The sequence below is a fragment of the Colius striatus genome, chromosome 12, assembly GCF_028858725.1.
Source record: "Colius striatus isolate bColStr4 chromosome 12, bColStr4.1.hap1, whole genome shotgun sequence".
Lineage (NCBI taxonomy): Eukaryota > Metazoa > Chordata > Aves > Coliiformes > Coliidae > Colius > Colius striatus.
This window is the reverse complement of record NC_084770.1, coordinates 18242009-18260275: the sequence shown is the minus strand read 5'-3', so window position 1 is coordinate 18260275 and position 18267 is coordinate 18242009. Positions and strand designations below refer to the sequence as shown.

The window sequence follows — 18267 nt, the reverse complement described above, 5'->3', positions numbered from 1 at the left end:
GGTGAAGTCCTTGAGATGACCTTAAACTATAAGAAAGAGCTCCTCTAGCAATGTACAGTGATGTAAAGGCTATCATTCACATGAGTCAACTGAATTTGGTGGTTCACTTCCACAGAGGACAAAATCTATTGCTACAGCAAAGATGCAAGAACTTGCTCAAGAAGAGCCTGCAGAGTAATCTGATGATAAGGAATATTTCTTTTTGTAGTTATGCTACTGACTCATGCTCTGTTATGTCAGGAGGTTTATATCCCTGTTTTGGAAGTGTAAGGAATCAGAGAAAGTCTGCAGAGAAACCATCTGGAGACAGTGTGTTTCAAGGGGTATTTATATTGTCAGTGCTTCTATTAAAATACCAATTAGTTCCTTCATGAAACACGAGCTTTTACAAGGTTTGAGGGATGTACATTGCTATCATGACAATTAAAAAGCCAAAAGACATCCTAAGCAACAAAACTTGTTTTGATCAAGGATTTAAATATATATTTGACCAAACACCACATACTCCTCTGAGCACCTTGGGTCTGCAATACCCTTACATTCTACTCTGTCTAGTAATGTTACATTTCACAGAACTTTTAATACAACTTGATTTTTAGCCTGAACAATCTTATATTATCTCTTCAACATCCACTACAATTCTGTTAAGAGCTCACAAAATGAATAGGTAGATACACAAGAAGCAAAGCCTTCCCATGCCAACTTCTGATGGCAAATGATAGAACTACTTTTCAGTATTTTTATGTAGCTCTTGCCATTTTGCCTACTTAGAGCAGACATAGAAGAAAAATAGCACTATAGAAAAAATGTCTTTGTAATGGTGACAGTAGCTTTCCCTGCTACAGTCCCTAACCTTAATCCTCTTTAACTACAGAAAGGTTTCATTTGGAAAATCCAATTATCTTGACATCTAGAATTAGCCAAAAATTTGGTTATCTTTCTAGTGCCTTATCTTGCAGCTGCAGTGCACGCTCAGCCCCTGTCTCATTTACAGTACAGCAGGAATTGATGCTTTTATTGATGATTTTTTATTAATGGAATGATATCAGTCAGGGTAAAGCCATTAGCCTCTTCTATGAACTGCTTCCACTCTTAGGCTGGAAGTTAGAATTACGGGTGCACTGTGGTGCAACTCATGCGCTTTTCTCTATATCTTTCCAGCCATAAAGAAGTATCTGGCAGTTTAAGTCTGCTGCTGTTGTGATATGAATATCTTCTCACCAGCATGATCTTCTTACATAATTTTTGTATATATATTTTTTTTTCTGCAGGAAAAATAAGTAGACAGAATGCCAGGGAATATTCTTTTCTCAATATGTTTATGGTATGAATAAATCATGTACTATACAATAGACGAGAACTTTCTGCTTATCTACCATGTAATGCCTCTCCATTAATGTAGGTCACATCAAATATCAGCTTATTTAGGTTCTTAAGTTATTAATGTATTTAAGTCTCTGCAAGTTATTTTGTGTGCAGTGTATTTTGAAAGCGGATTTGCAGAGCACCACAGCGACAGATCTGTATATTCTGCTGACTTCTGAAAGGCAGAGCCAGAGGTATTGCAGATGGGTTACCTTCAGCTTCAAGATCTGTTTGATACTCTAGTAAGTATCTCTTTATGTTTTGGGAGAAAAGAAATCCATGCTTTATATCCTTCCAAAGAGATCACTAGTCATTAAAGAAAAAAAAACCCCGGAATTATGCATAGAGTATGGAAAAGGCTGCAGGCAGCTCTTGAAACTCCCTGTCCACGATGCTGGCAGGTGGGCAAGTGGGGGCTGAGCACAAATGGGGAAATGGAACTCTAGTTTAGGGAAGGCCTAGCCAAGGAAGGTCCTGTCCTCTGATCTGACAAACTCGTGTATAGGGAGTGCCACAGGAGTCCCCAGCTCTTGTATCTCTTGCTAACCAACTCGGGATCTTATTCTTTCATCACAGCACAGGGGTAAATATGAAGGATTTTAGTGTTTCTTTGCTATGATGAAGTGAATCTAAGACTGATGAAACAGAGGCTACTTTTGCTTTGCAAAGCTGATGCAGAGCATTGAGGAGGTGAGTCCCTGTTACTGCTTGGAATAGTTTATTGCCATTGATAGCTACCCTGAGGTCTGTACAAGGCAGGAGCTCTGGCTCCGTGCATCCCTGAGGAGCTGGTCCCTGGCCTGGGCCCCGTCACCCTGGCCCAGCTGTGAATGGGACAGTTATCCTCTACATGAAGCTACTGGCCAAAACCACAGGTTTTAACCAGTTTTGTTAAAATTGCCCCTTTCTTAAGGATAAAAGTTTTCATGGTGAGAAATACCCTGATTCCAATGATGCAATTCACCGTGGCTGCCCTGAGCAGCAGGGTGGCTCTTCTAGTGCTGGGAGAAGCCTTTTGTCATCACAAGCCCTGAGCAGGTGATGGGTCAGCTCCGCTATGTCAGGAACGGGTCACAGTTTAAGCACGAGGGGTTTTTTTTTTTTTGTGAAAGGGCTTATAAACTGTGTTCAGCTGAACAGCTTTGGTAGCCTGGGCTCAGAGACATATCTTAACTCAGACAGGCGGAGTTAAAGGTTGAGCATCACTGAATGCTTTATGTGAATGTAGTCAGAACCCACTGGTCAACACCTGGATGCTCCATCCATCTGGTGATTCACGCAAGTGCTTGAGAGACAGGGAGTGACCCTGGCAAGGAAATACTCCTGAGAGAAAGGCAGGATACTTGCTGTAGGCAGTTTTCAGGGCTTTAGCTCCAAAAAGAGAAAAAAACCCCAAACCTAGAAAAGGAAACTAAAATGCAGAAACTAACTGAAGGAGATGTCAGTCCTTCCTAGCACTGAGCTTAACATGGGAACTTGACTTAAATGTGAAGAGATGAATCAGACAGCCAGGGATGGTGACTGATGTGGTTAGCCTGCAAAATGGACAGCACTGTTCAAAGGGGCAGCGAAAAATCATGCCTGAGTCATTGCAATAGCAAACTACTTTATGTGGCTGAATGGCTGCTAATTTAGTAGAAGACAAGTTGACTGTATATAGAGATGTTTCTGAAAAGTGACTTTATCTCTTTTTGTGTGATGTCCTCTGTAGTTCTTCAAGAGCAGATGTGCAGATGGAAAGCCACATAACCAGTAATGATCCTGGGAACAGCACAAACTCCTGCTTGTAGCTTCATCTCCCTGAAGAAAGAGGATGATATACAAAGAAAGGGGAGACTATAATGAATGTGTAACTTCTTAAGGACCTTTGCAACTTGAGGGAACAATAAGGGCCTGACAACAGCACAAAATGGCTGGTTTTCTACACTGATTTCTCAGGTTTCTTTTATAAATCTTAAAGCTCTTCTTTGAGACTCAGTAAAAGCCAGAATGAATTGAAAAGTCTACTTGTGAAATATGCACATTACTTTTGAGCTGCCCTGTAGGGTTTTTTAATGGTCTGGAGCTTTGCTGGACAGGTTGTTCCTATTGAACGTTTTTGAGACATGATTTATGGGCCTCTGTTAACAGTTAAAATCCTGATTTGGTTGGTATTTTGCTTCATATTGGGATTTCAACAGTTACCAACTACAATAAGGTGTGTGTTGCTTCGTATATTCAGGTGTTGAATAAATCCATCTTTCCTGAAATTTGAGACAATTAATCCATCTGTTTTAATAATTGTGACATTTAAGCTAATAACTTCTCTCAACATGTAAATATGTGAGATGGACAATGGGACCAATTGTTTCCCTGCAGCAAGCTTCTCAATGACACTGAGCTGTGTGGTGTGGTTGACACGCTGAGGTGATGGGTTGCCATCCAGAGGGACTTGACAGGCTGGAGAGGTGGCCCCGTGCAAACCTCATGGCACTCAACAAGGCCAACTGCAAAGTCTTGCACATAGGTAGGGGCAATGCCAAACACAAATACAGGCTAAGCAGAGAAGGGATTGAGAGCAACCCTGAGGAGAAGGCTTTGGGGGTGTTGATTGATGAGAAGTTCAACATGACCCAGCCATGTACATTTGCGGCCCAGAAAGCCAACTGTATCTTGGGCTGTATCTAAAGAAGTGTGGCCAGCAGGTCAAGGGAGGAGATCCTCCATCTCTGCTCTGCTCTCCCAAGACCCAGCCTGGAGTATTAGGTCCAGCTTGGGGCCCTCAACATTAGAAGGACACGGACCTGTTGGAGTGAGGAGGCTCCAGGGAGACCTTGGAGCAGCCTTCCAGTACCTAAAGGGACCGACAAGAAAGCTGGAGAGGGGCTCTTTACAAGGGCATGTAGTGATGGGAAAAGGGGTAATAGCTTGACATAGAAAGAGGAGAGATTTAGATGAGGTATTAGGAAGAAGTTCTTTACTGTGAGGGTGATGAGGCACAAGGACACATCGCCCAGAGAAACTGTGGCTGCCCCATCCCTGGAAATGTTCAAGGGCAGATTGGATGGGGCTCTGAGTAACCTGGGCTAGTGGAAGGTGACCCTGCTTATGGAACTAGAATTGGAACTAGATATTCTTTGAGGTCCTTTCCGACTCAAAACATTCTATGATATAAGTATGATTCAAGCAACAATTATTCTGCCATGAATGATCAGGTACCAGAACAATAGAAATAGATAATATGCGGAGGTAGGTATTATTAAAGAAAAATGAATACAAGAAAAATGTTAAATTCCTTGGTTTTGTGCATGTAGAATTGTTTCTGGAATGGAAATAACAGCAATAACAACAGCAATAAAAAGCTCCCAAATCAGTATCAACATGATAGAAACTCTCTGTTATGTTATTTGCCTTCTCAATCCAGTTTTCAATTACTCCATATTTTTACTAGTGTAGCTGAGAGAAGAATAAAGCTGATTTTTTGCAGCTGACAGTTATGTCTTACAAAGAGTGTATTCTAAAGCCAGGCTGGCCTAAATCTCTAAAATGGCATACATGGGGAGAGGCCCATTCTGTCCTGAAAAACACGTAAGTAATTTTTACAAGTTGCTTCAGCCATGTTGCAATGAGAACACAGACAAACTGCTCAGAAGCTGCACTGGGATCATCTGGATACTACTGCAATGTCATTAGAATGAACTAATCTTCCTGCTTATGAGCCAAAAAAGTATTTTTCTTCTTTAAACAGGTGGGATGAAGAAAATCATTACATCCCAATTTTCCACCGGAAAATGAAAAGCCCAGTGCTTCAAGGCAAGTGTAGTCCTTCCAAATGGCCATAGATACCGAGGGAGGAGGATGACCTACTGTTTTTTATGAAGGTAAGAGAAAGGTTATTTCTTTTCTGACATGAGAAAATTAGAAATTAATTCTTAAAGCAGCAATAAGCTTCACAGACCTCTGGAACAATACAGACTTATGCATTTTAGGCACTTCTGCCTGCACACACAACAGTCATTGGCCTCAATGAGATTTCCCCCCAGATTGGATTAAAAAAGGGTCTTTTCTGCAGCGAGGTGTGGCACAGCATGATCTGCTAAAATAGCCTCAGGAATTAACAAGAAATACATTTTCTCAGTGATATGGTGGCCAGAGAGGCTGCTTGTCAGCTCCTATCAGTCATTCCATTAGGAGGATTGCAAAACATCCCTGCTGTTGCCAGGTTGGAAACCTCATGTTTTATAGCGGTACACGGGTCAAGCATGAGCACGCAGCACTGCTGACGAGCCTCGGCTCTGGCTGAGACTGCAGAAGAGGTTTGGCTACCAAGAGCTTTTTCCTTCAACTTTCTTGCCTTTGGATCATCACCCCGCATGGTGTGAGACAAAGCTGAGCTCTAAAGGAGCTGACAGCGCTGATCGCTGCACTGTAGGTGTTCAGCCACCTTGCAGGGCTGAGTTATCATTTGCTTTATTGTGTGATGTGTGTATTGCTCTGGGCTTGCAACAGCCCAGAGTTTTGAAATGGAAGCACCTGATGTTCATAACAGCAATGAGGGAGCAAAACAGATGTGTGAATACCCAAACCTCCACATCAGCCAATGCATGTGCTACTGGAAGCTTTCGCTGTGATGCTGAGTTTAGCTGACAGAACTGTTCCCAGAAACACAAGCTCGTGATTTCTGTGTGCAGCAGTCACAGAAACAGTATTCTCAATATGCTACGAGCAGCTACAGCCTTGGCCAAAACACTGGCGTTGAACTGGAATTAAAGCTAAAAGTCCAGTTTACTCCACTGCAGATGAAAAACCTCCCTTTGAGCTGTAGCAGGTACAGATTGGCTACATTATGGAATTAAGGCATTTTGTACAGATGGTTGTGGAAATGTACAAGTATGACCCTACAAGCTTTGAAATACCTTCCTGGGGTTGTGATTGTGTAACACACACATTGCTGGTGCAGCGGCACTTACTGTAAGGCTTTGGCTAGATGGGAGTGGCTTTGGATGTAAGCACATAATGGATGCTAGAGCTGAACCTTTAGTATAAAATAGACCACGTGGTTGTCACAATGGAATAATAAAAGCAATTAAATTTGTAGAGTGCTAATGAGCTAAGCTTGAGATGTTTATAAACCATGCAATAAAGGCACCTTATACTAATATTTCTGTGCCAGGTATTGGCGAAATCAGGTTGTGACTTTCAAGATATTTGCAAAGTTCGTGTTTGACATTGGGCATTTTTGACATTGAAGTATAGATGTGATACATTTTTACTCACAGAATGAAACATCCAGCTTATATTTTTATCCCATGGAAATAGGTTATAAATGCATTGAGTAAAATGGGACCGTTTGGAGAAGGGGATGTTTCTATGGGATGAAACATTTCAAGGCTGTTTGTTTTCCTATTACCAACTGAGAAATTCCACTGGTGACAGTAAATGCCAGGGAGCTTAACTGACTACAGCGATAAGTTTAAACTGTGTCTTGCTGCTACAACTCTGAAGATATCTACCATAATGCATTTAATAACTTTCACATTATTATTTATTGTGATGAACTCTATTTAACTCGCCTATTTTTAATCTAATGGCAAATACACAAATCACCCAGTGCATATTCTGTAGTGGGTTATGAAAAAAAGCTCATCCATTTGATTATATGTTAACTTGGAACATGTATTTTCAATCCACGGAATAAAATATTTGAACAAAGGAAAAAGCCCAACTTACTGAATAATATTATCCATTGCAAATTACTTTTTCACCTCTAATCAGCATTATACCTTTATCTCAGAGTAGAATGGAAGGTGGGTATTAATATTCAAAACCAACACAGGGCATTAGATATTACATATCACTGTACAGAAGATCCAGAAATAGATGATTTACTTTAAAGGGGATAATCAAAGAAAGCTAATCAAAAAGCTAATCAAAAAGAATATTTAAAGTTACCTTGATCATGATCCATAGGTACATCTACAGGGAGAAGGTAGCAAGTACTAAAGGATCTTTAAGCTTTCAGAGATGAAAGTGTAGTACAATTTGCTGGAAGTTTGGACTGGACAAGTAAGATCCCAGTTTGTAAACTGAGGGAACAACAGGGGACAACCATGCAACAAATCATCTATTAGATGGGTTATGGTAAATATTCAATTATTAAAATGTTGAAGTGGAGGTTGGATAACTTCCTCAAAACGAGTCTCTGCTTTCCTGCTTTGGCACCAATGCAGGAAGGTAAGGGTACAGTTCCATGGTGTTTTTATGCAGGAAGTCAGATAATTTATGGATGTGAGCCCATCTGGCCTTAATCTGACAGTGCAAACCTTGTAGAGTGCCTAAGAGGAGGTACATAGTCACATGGAACAGGTTACTGCTGGAGTAGTGTGTAAAAGTTAATAATGAGGAGGAGAGCGATTTGAGGATGTTTTAAGAAGAGTTTTGAAGAAAGAAGACTCCTGGCAATTGATGTCAAGGATAGAAGAAGTTCAAAGGGAAGTATAAAACCAAAATCAGGAAAATAAAACCAAAGGAGATACAAGATAAAGACTGCTCCGAGCATAAGGAATAAATCAGGAGAGAAAAAACCCAATGATTTAGAAGTAGGATAAATAATAAAAAGCTTTGCATATGTGAATTAAGGGCCTGTATTTTTTGCAGTAAAGATGTCAGCTGAAGGATTCGACTGGTCTGTACAATTGTTTTGAAGCCATGAAAGAAGCAGAAGACAGGCTGTGAGGAGGAAAAGCCTTTTCAAGCAGTTAAGAGAATAACAAAAAGAAGAAACAAAAGTAGTCAATGACACACCAGAAGATTATACATGTGACCCACTGATCAAAGCAAAGAGGGACTGATCTAATCTAGAAAACCTTTCTTCACAGAAGTAAAAAACAACTCCCCCTCCCCCCCTTTTCACCATCTATTCCCTTTCTCCTCAGCAAACTTTGCTCATGGTGGCAAGCCAACGCTAGCGAGTTCTGGGGCAGAGGAGTAGTTAGCAAGAAGAGCGTGCATCAATAGCTGTTGCTTTGGTTACAAAGGCACATGAGCCTGTACAGTCGTGACAAGTTATTTTCAGCTTTACACCGTGAAATAGAGAGAATATTAATAAAAAAGATTATATTACCTCTGCTTGGTGTCTCTGTGGTGGAAAGTCCCAGTGTCACATGCTACATCATCCCGCATAATTGTTGCTGTGAGTGCTAATGACATTGAAGTCACCCCTGATGCTGAGCGCACGGAACTCATCAGCTCAGGAAGGAAAAGGTTGTTACTGGTGCTGGGGATATATCTTCATGAACAGCATTTCTTAAATGCTAGCTATTAACTTGAGTGGGAGTGGGACTGGGCACCCAGCTGCCTCTACTGAGCACGTGTCAGCATATAGATACCGCTGAATCTACAGCCCAGCCCACGCTAAGGCACGCACACAAAAGGCACGCAATTGCAAAGCAATCTCTGTCTCCCAGTGAAAATCCAGCACGGTGGGGGATCCGACAAATGGTTAGATCTCTACTGACATTTCAAAGTTTCTGCAGACAAAGGTGACAGCGACTCATGTTCAGGAGAAAGGTGGAGAAGGAGTGGGAATGGGTACAAACAGCATGGTGGTGCCTCTGGGTACCACGGGAGTCCAGGAAGGCCCACGCATGAACACGCAGGAAGATAAATGAGCTGTGTGCTCTGGAGTGATGCAGAGATGAACCAGAGTCCTACCACCGCCAACATCCCTTGGCCCTTGCTGTCTAGAAGATGATGGTAATGGCTGGAAGTCAATCAGCAGCTCCACTTCTGTTCCAGTCTGTTCCTATCTTAGCCCAACCATAGCTTCTAGTTTAGACTCTATGAGGAGGCACTGTGATGAATCACGTCCTTCAGGCCACTTTTTCAGCCCTGCTAAATAACAGAACAGCCTGAACCCCTGGGGAAGAGGACAGCTATGATGGCTCCTCCTTTAAAGCATTATTCTTTGAAGCTACATGTCCATGACATCAAGAAGGGAACTCAATGGATATCAGTGCTAAGAGACAAAAAAAGACATTCCATTCGAAGAAATGACCCCTTCATAAAACCTGTTTGTGAACTCCAGATTTTAAACGAGTCTGACCCAGTGGGGAAAAAAAATCAAACTGTTCTGTACAGAAGAAATTCTCTGCTGGAAAGCATATAAGAAAGTTCACAGGCACTGCAAACACTAGCCCAGTGGGTAATTCTCTGAATGAGATGCACTTTGCACTCACAGCAGTACTGAAATACGGCAGCTCCCAGGACTGAGATTTATTCCATTTTACCAATAAGAATGCAACTAATAATAGTTTTTAAAAGGAAGCATTTACCATGTGAGTGAAGATAAAAGACCAGATTCTGATTGTTATTACTCTGCTTATGACAGACATATTTTGCACCACTTCGCATAAAGTACAGATGACACAGATGTTCTCATAGAATAAACCCAAAATAAATGGGATTACAATCAGGCTTGAAGATTTTATCATGAGGGACATAGATTGTTCCTAGTGTCATTAAATTTCTTCTACAGACGCAGAGACCTAGAGGACCAGGTCCACTCTGGGAGGCAGAAGGGTCTTCCACTGCCTGAGGCCCAAGTGCTAGACCCCCTCTGAAATGCACTTTGGTGGCATTGAAACCCGAGGGATGAAGGCCCTGGCAGTGATAAGCCTTCCCCAGCAAAAAAATCTAGCATACATTTACCTTCCATTTTGTATGAGAGTTCTCCTCAGAGCAGAAGGGGGTATCCTTAAACTTACATTTGTGCTGATGTGGCTGAACTGCCATCTCAAATAGATATCACCCAAGAGATGAGTCTCATTGAAGTCAATGGTCTACTCCCTACATAAGTAATCTTTGTAGACGGGGGTCCTACCAAGCCATCCTTCACAGAACACTTTAGCTTCCTCTGAGACCATTCGTTACGGTCATTTTTTCCTCCCCTTCCGGTTGAAGAGTTTGGAAAGGTGTCAGAGGATTAGTATCATGCAAATTGCAAAAGGGAAGTGTCACTGAGGTAGGAAGACTTCACAAAAAAATAGCTTAGGGGACTATACAGTATCCAGAATTAAATTTTATAGCAGTCCATAAAATTGAAGTATGAGTCAAGGGTTAACAACCTTGAATTTTGCCCTTAAAATTAGTCCAAGAAAATCTACTTCATTATAAATACAGTAGTACTATATAGTGTCCTGTTGATTGATATGCCCAAGAGCTACCTTTGTCGGCAGTCTTTTAAGCAGTAATCCTTCATTTTGGTCTTAATAGTGAGATAGGCACTTCCTCCCTCATTGGGCTATCAATTTTTACCTGCCAATACAGTTTGATGAGCTTGCTTGTATGCTGCTCAGTGCCTTCTGTCAGCCAGTATATATAGTCAGCAATCATGGTGCTCCTGATGACAAAAGCAGAATACATGAGTGTACATGGAGAGAAGGATGGATATAGCAATATTTAAAGGAGGTAATATTAGAAGAGTTTAACATAAAGTCTGTATCAAAAGATTATATAGAACTCTCAGTCTTTGTCCAACTTTAAGACAAGCATGAGAAAACATTTTTTTAGCTAGCTAAACTGTCTGCAAGCAAACAACTCTACATTTTCTCTTAATAGCTTTTCCGTATCTTACTCTGAGCAAATATTTAATGACTATCTTTTCCTTTTTTGCTTTAAAGTATTTGTGGGTGAAATATATGTAAAATACATTTCTTCTAGGACAGCATCAACATATACAACATCCTGTAGCTTTACATTACTTGTCTATGGCCAACTCTGACATAGTTCGCTTTTGATTACACTACATCTTACAAAAAACCCCCAAACTAAAAGTAATCAGCTATCTTGCTATCTAATTGAGTATGCTTTAGTACTCCCACTGTCTGTGACAATCATTGCATTACTCTTTCTAGACTGAGGGATATTAAAAAACTATTGTGCAATAGATATTAATGCAGAGTCTTAACAGACTTTAGAAAATCAGTTTGCTTTTATGGCTTCCTCTCCACACTGCTCTCTGTTTCCTTTCCTCTAGAGATTCCAAATCCAATTAAATGTGACTAGATGTAATTCCAAATTGTCACTTTAGTCAATTAAACATATAATAATCTTGTGTACCTAATTACTAGCACCCAAAGTTTATTTGTTGATGTAGTGCTATCAGTGTGTACTTCTGCATGTTTCCCTTATCATTGCCTATATATTAATTGTGGTTTGACATTACTGTAAATTGAATTTGAAATTTCCCCCTAGTTAAAAGTGTCTCACAAACAGAAATCCCAATCCTGTTGTAATACCCTTTCAGAATGTACTTTCCAAGGCTGTATTATGTTCTTAATGAGATATAACCAAAAATACATGGATTTAACAATAAACATTTCAAAGCAGGCCCAGTATCAAGAGGTAACATATTCTTACAAACAGGAAGTAAATCTTCCCATAGATGTTCTCATACAGCTCCCATTAATTTCACTGGGAGAAAAGCAATTTAGTGGGATCTCTGGATGTCTGTATAAGAACTGGATTTAGCTGTAAGCTGCATCCAACGCTCATTCAAATTATTGGCAAAAATCCTCTCGACTGCACTGGAACAAAGAGCAGTTTCTAATTGAACATCGTTAGCCCAGCCGGCACAGAAGGAACAAAGGATGAAATCCTCATTGCCTTGAAAATCATTGGCAAAACTCTCATTGACTCCAAATGGTGCCACGGTTTAATATTGCAGGAATGACATCTGGATCCTGTGGATGAAGCAGAGAAGGTGAGTGAAGGATCCAGCTTTGCCTGCTTGACTTGGTGATGGTTTTGAGGAAAGACTTCCACTGTGTCCTGATGTGCAAAAGGGAACTAACCACATGGCACAAAACTGAGGGAAGACCTTGAATGAATGTGTCACATTGTTCTGTACCTTTGGTCTACTGGAGGTGGTTTGCAAAGTTCCAGCTCCCATGGCAATGGCAATAGCTGGGCCCCAGCAGTGTATGTGAGTGGTGATGGCCTCCTGCAGCCACCTCGTTAGAAAGAAGGGTCTTTCAATCTAAATGTAGAGCTACTCTCAAGCACTAAAGCCTCTTCTTTGGAGTGGAAGGACATTTGCAAGCAGTCATTTACAACATGTGATCCTGCAGATATATCATGCCCCAGTTGCTATTTCGAAGATGAAAACCAGCAAATCCTTAACCCCAGGCATCATCCCATCGCTGCGGGAGCACTGCCACAGGTCGAGACAGAGACACCACAGTGTGCTTTGCCACCCTGGTGAAGGGAGGATCCATCCCACTGACACCACAATGTGACATCCAATTCATGATCTCTCACTTCTTGGTGGCAACTAATGCTTTCTTCTCCCAGCATGGCATTGCTTTCAAAAGTGGACATGTGCACAGAGCCCTGGACAAATGTGCAATTGATTCTAAGACAAATAATCTTTCTCTGTTTCTCAGCATCAGCTGTAAAATGCAGAGGATCATATTTGCCTGATTTATTTGATGTGTGAGTCTTCCTGGTGCAATCTTTTGCTAATTCTTTGCAGTGTGCTCAGCACAGTGTTGCTCTGATTGTGGTAGAGGTCTCCAGGCATTGCTGCACTCCAGACAAATGCCTTTCCTCTTTATCCTTCCTTCTTAATTTGTTCTTATTTAAATAATCAGAAGCACACTTACATTTCCAGCATTCGTGTTTAGTTTTTCAACATCTGCTTTTATCCCCACTAGATTTCTCCCATATTGCTGTGCATTACATCAGGAATGGTGAGGCACATACATAAAAGCCCTCTGACCCTTTTGAGGGCCTCCATCCCAATTTTAGTTCTCAGTTCCTCTGCCACCGGGGAGCACAGACAGGTCAGGACCAACGTTTGCTTCTGTGACCCTGGGGCTTAAGATGGACTTGAAAAATTCCACATTCAAAAGAAACACAGATATTAAGGCTCTTTGTGGATGGCTTGAGTCCAGATGTGCCCAAAGTCAGAGTTTCTTTTGAAGGCCTCCAAGGCTCAATTCACAGAACCAGTCACACAACAGGGAACTATGAATTTCCAGACACGGCGATGCAGGTGAAATGATGCTGCCTGAGTATGATTACAGGTCTGGGCACTAAAAAATATGTAAGGACTAAAACATTCAGAAACCAAAGGACCCACTGAGATTTTTAGGTAAGTTAACACCCTGGCTCCCATGGAAATATATTAAGGCATCCAGCATCAAGCTGGGTTTCTAACTCCCAGTCAGTACCTACCCACGTGGCCCATAAAATTCAGGTAACAAAGACTTCCAGTAAGAGACAGATGATCCTCCTGAGAAACTCTGAAGTGAAACTTAGGTAAAATATTGTTTAAGGAAATACTGTTCACAAAACTATTATTTAAGATCCTGAGCCAGAAGTCCAACTAATTAACATATTCTTCTCCCTCCTTCAGCAGAGTGAAAGCCTATTGCATGTACATTTCTCAAAACATCATATTTGCTTTTCTTTCTTTTTTTAAGCCTTCATGTCTAACAGCATTTCAGCAAAGCTGACCCCCCCCTCTCCATCTTCCTTCAATGAGACAGCCACCTGGAGGTTTTCTTCTTTACTTGGAGAGCCCTTTCTATTTTCAAACAGCCTCGCTTGTGATAATTTTTAATTTGTACAATGCCAAGCTTCCATTCTCACTCAATTGATACTCAGAAACATTGGCCTCTTATTTACAGAACCATCCACCAGTTTTAAGTTACTAATCTGAAATACTTTCAACATGTCTCAGCTTCAGGTGTGCAGCCTACCAAAGAGCTCTGTCTCATATAAGAACTGAAGTCATTCTGACAACACATCTTCAGAGAATATTGGAGAAAACAAAAATGTGACACATCCTTCTCTCAAAACATAAGGTTTTATAGTCAAATGTTGGGTTTTTTTCCTGGTTGCTAGTTCAGGCCAATATGAACTTCCATGGCACAGCCAAACCCATCTAGGTTAATGTAGCAAGCCTGGATCCAACAGTGTCTTGCAATATCTGCTCAATCTGGCCACTTGGTGGTGCAGAATAATAAGATATATTTCTATACATGCAAGCAAAGAGCATACTACAGATCCTAAACTGTCTCCCGCAGCCCACCTCCAGATATGCATAGGACTTGTAATAAAAGAGTCAAAGGTAGCTTTTGCTGCATGACAGCTGCTGCTACTAACAGCCAGCGTGCAGGCAAATCCTTTGCAGCAGCCACACAAGTGTGTGACAAGAAAATGGATGGTACGGGTATAAGAAACACACAGAGTTTTCTGGAATGCATCACTGTAACATTTCCAAAGAAGACAAGAAAGGAGCATTGTTGCTAAATACTTGTGTGTCCATTTACTACTGTAAATACTGGAAAAAGTATGAGTGCAAGGCTCAAGGTCAGCTCCTTCAGCCTTGGCTGCTCCCCTTGAGCTGCACAGAAAGGAAAGAAGCCCTGAAGGGGAGAGGAGGATTTCTCTGCAGATGGCAGAGCCTTAGGAATAATCACAGCCTATGCACATTAGAGTAACTTTCACTCTTCTATGCTATTCAGCCCCAACTGCTGCTAAGATCAGGAGCCTGAAAAGTGGCAGAAAATTACCTTCACTCCCCACTTCAAGTGATCTCACCTGGAGCTGCAGTAAGTGGTACTAATAGAAGGCCTCAGCCATTGCCATGTGATGTTAGTTCTGTGCAGACCTACTGTGTGGAAGAGGTAAGTAGAGCTCTCTTTTTTTCAATTTAACAGGAACTTTAGTATTTTTATTTAGATCAGCTCTGATGTGGATTTGTGACTATTTGAGATCTTTAATAAAATAGTACCAAGTGTGATGTGTAAAAGGTGTAAAATAAACTACTGCTGTCTTCTGGATGACCTTTCTTATTTTCTTCTGAGATTAGAAAAGTGGTGATTATGACTGGAATAGGTAAGAGGTAGTAATTTTAGTGCGGTTATCCTATTTGAAAAGGGAACAAAATAATACAGTTAACTTTTAAACATTTCTGTGTATCATAAGTAAATGTTACCTCATTGCTTTGGCATTATGGAGGCAGTTGCAAACCATTAGATGGTAAGAGAGAAAGAGAACTCCAGAATAGCAAGCCACAGAAATGGGGCAAAAATCTGTTATCTGTGTGTAGCACACTGATGTTTCTAATTCCTATAGAGGACTGTCTGAAACTTCCCTTTAAATGTTTGACCAGTGAATCTTAGATGTGCTGGGAAGCTGCTATAAAACACCTCTTTTGTCCTGCAAAACCCTTGGATACATGTGCTGTCTTTGCTGGAGCTTCTGGATCCATTAGCCCATTGCTAGGAAAAAGTAAGTTTCCTGCAAATAAAATAGTACCTCTATTTAGAATACATTTGTTGTATTTATTATTATCTGCCCCAGGATTGCATGCAGGTAACAACCTTCTTCATTGTGTTGAGATTGCTATGCAGTGATAACAGCTGTTTCTGCTTTAATGGTAACTGCCTTGTAAGGGTGTAGGAGCTGTTTTACAAATGTGAGCTGAGCAACATGCAGGGAAATGGCAAAGTTTTTAAAATGACAAGGGATGTTCAAGAAAACTGGTTGCTGAGCCCTGCAAGATCCTGCTCTTTCTGTGACCTGATATGAAACAAGTAGTAGTCAAAAGGGATGTGCTGTACAAATCCCAGGAGATGTGGGAGGCCCCAGTGCCCATGGTAGCTTCACTGCTGAGGAGTTTGGAGGAGGGATGGGATAGCTGAGATGAGCTGCTTGTAACAGAGCTGCAAGTAAGACTTCCAGAGGTACAGGTTAATGCTTGTTCTGGTTTCTGGCCTGTGCTTGCTCTGCTTTCTTGTATCTCTTTGTAACTCATACTCCCTGAGTTAGGGACATGTCTTTGTATTATCAATGTTTGGATTTGGTTCTGGCAGGAGGTGGGGGAAAAACTAGTATGGGAGGCTGCCTTTTGCCTCTGATGCCTGTCTGGGCAAGCTGTTGTTTGCCACTTGGGCCATTTCAAGTGATAAAGAATATGTGTATTGCACAGAAATAATGGCTGGTAATTTTAGATGCAGACCAACATGTATGGGTGTCATTCAATAATAGGCCATGTGGACTTTCCTTTGGGCTTTGACTAATCTCTTCCCTTACCAGAGCTGCTTTCACAGATCCAATTTAGGAACTGCTCCTTTCCTAGTGTTACTTGGGGGAGGAGAGGAGGTCACAAAGCTAGCAGAAGCTCTCAGATCCCTTCATGTGCAGGGGGAGGAAAAAAAAAAACCACCCAAAAACACATATCCAGTTTCTTTCCTGGTTGTGGGCAACATGCCTCCCCATGCAATGCTCTTGCTGGTACAGGGGCAATGCTGCACCACACCAGAGCAGCCCTGACCCATAAACCACCATGGCAAAGTCATACTTGGTGTGTGTGGGGTGTTGGCAGTCATGTGGGGGGGCAGCCCCATTGCCTTCTGTTGTGGGGAATGGCAGGGCAGGTGGGTTGGTGTACTGATGCCTGATAGTTCCCCAAATAAGTGTGAAAACAGCCCTCCTGCCTGTGAAAGCTCTCAGTGTTGATGAAGAGCAGGGCCCAGAGGGATTCCCAGTGTTGCCAGGTGGGTTGTGGAGAGGGGTCCATTGCTATGACAACAGATGATTTTATTTTTTTATCTCTTTATAGAATGTTATTTTTTAATTTCAGTTTAGGAAAACTGTAACAATTAGGGCAGAGAATGAATATAAACTTTCTACTGTTTCCCCAAGAGAGAACCTGGGCAGGATGGATGCTGGGATGTGCTGGAGGCATTCAGCTGTACCACCAAACCCAAATATTTGCACCTCTCTCTTTGGGGCAATGGTGTGCCTTGTAAAACAAAACCAGACATGCAAGCTAAGCCAAATTATTTACTTAGCTTTCTCTCACTATGTTTTCAAGTAAAAAAGGGGACAAAGACCTGAACTCATACAGAGGGCTGAAGGTCTGCAGACCTAGTTTGCTGATGGGATTATCTAGATTATTACTTTTTTTTTATATAGGAATGTAAAAAAGCTGAGTCAGCCATACCACAGCTATTAAGATCCTGAAGCTTATTCCTCCTTAAGGATTGCTTACCCCTACTTTATGCAGTCAGATGAATATGAGTTGTTTGTTCTGGCAGAGGGACAGACAGTCTGTTTTCCCTTACATGTATACAACTAATTTCAAGTCACTAGTGTTCTAGCTGGTGATAAAAGAGCTATCTTAAGCTTTTCACAGAACACACTGACACTGTTAAATCAGCACAGCATTTTGATTAGCAGAAAGATGAGAGCTATGCAGCTTAATGAGGAAAAAGGGCAAAATCCCTTCTGTACTTAAAACTCCAGTTTCAAAGCAAATAGGTGGCCATATTTTTCTCTAAGTTACAAATTCTCACCTCACTATTGATTTGAGGCTATTTGGTGTCAACAATAGCCTTGACTATCTGGGTATAGAAGAAAAATTGCTTTCATGCTTTATTGCTCATCTAGTTAGATCCTCTGGGGATATGTAACAGGCAGCTGAGGGCTTGGAGACCTGAAGGATGCACAGGCTCTGATACCTCTTCCTTCAGGAGTTTTGAGTCTCATCCTTTGGTGCATGCTCCCATTCTACACTCTTGAAAGCAGGGATAGGTGCTTTGGCTGCTCTGTCCTTGGAGATAGCATGGACCTCTGAGGGTCATCTGCAGCTTACGTATTTCCTTGCATATACGTGTCCCTAAGGTAACAGTCATATTGCAGGAAGATTGGGTTTTCCTTGGCCTTTTCCAAGAACATTTTCTCAGTTTTGGGCCAAAAGTGAGCCTGAGACCCTCTCCTGAACTTTCTGTTCTGGTTCTTAAGTGATCTTTTGATCAGCTGTGATCAAGTGTCCTTTGGCATCTTACTTCCAGTAGCTGCTATTGGAGGTCGATCGTGAGCCTAAATGCCTTCTAATGCCTAAAACTT

At 41.4% G+C, this 18267-nt stretch overlaps 1 protein-coding gene across 1 annotated transcript in view; it reads right to left on the bottom strand.

Moving 5' to 3' along the window:
* The window catches only part of SPATA16 (spermatogenesis associated 16), an 81431-nt gene that overhangs the window by 30565 nt on the left and 32599 nt on the right, over positions 1-18267 (bottom strand). The window contains 1 exon segment of the mRNA XM_062005291.1: positions 10660-10744. Coding sequence (XP_061861275.1) covers positions 10660-10744 — 85 coding nt within the window.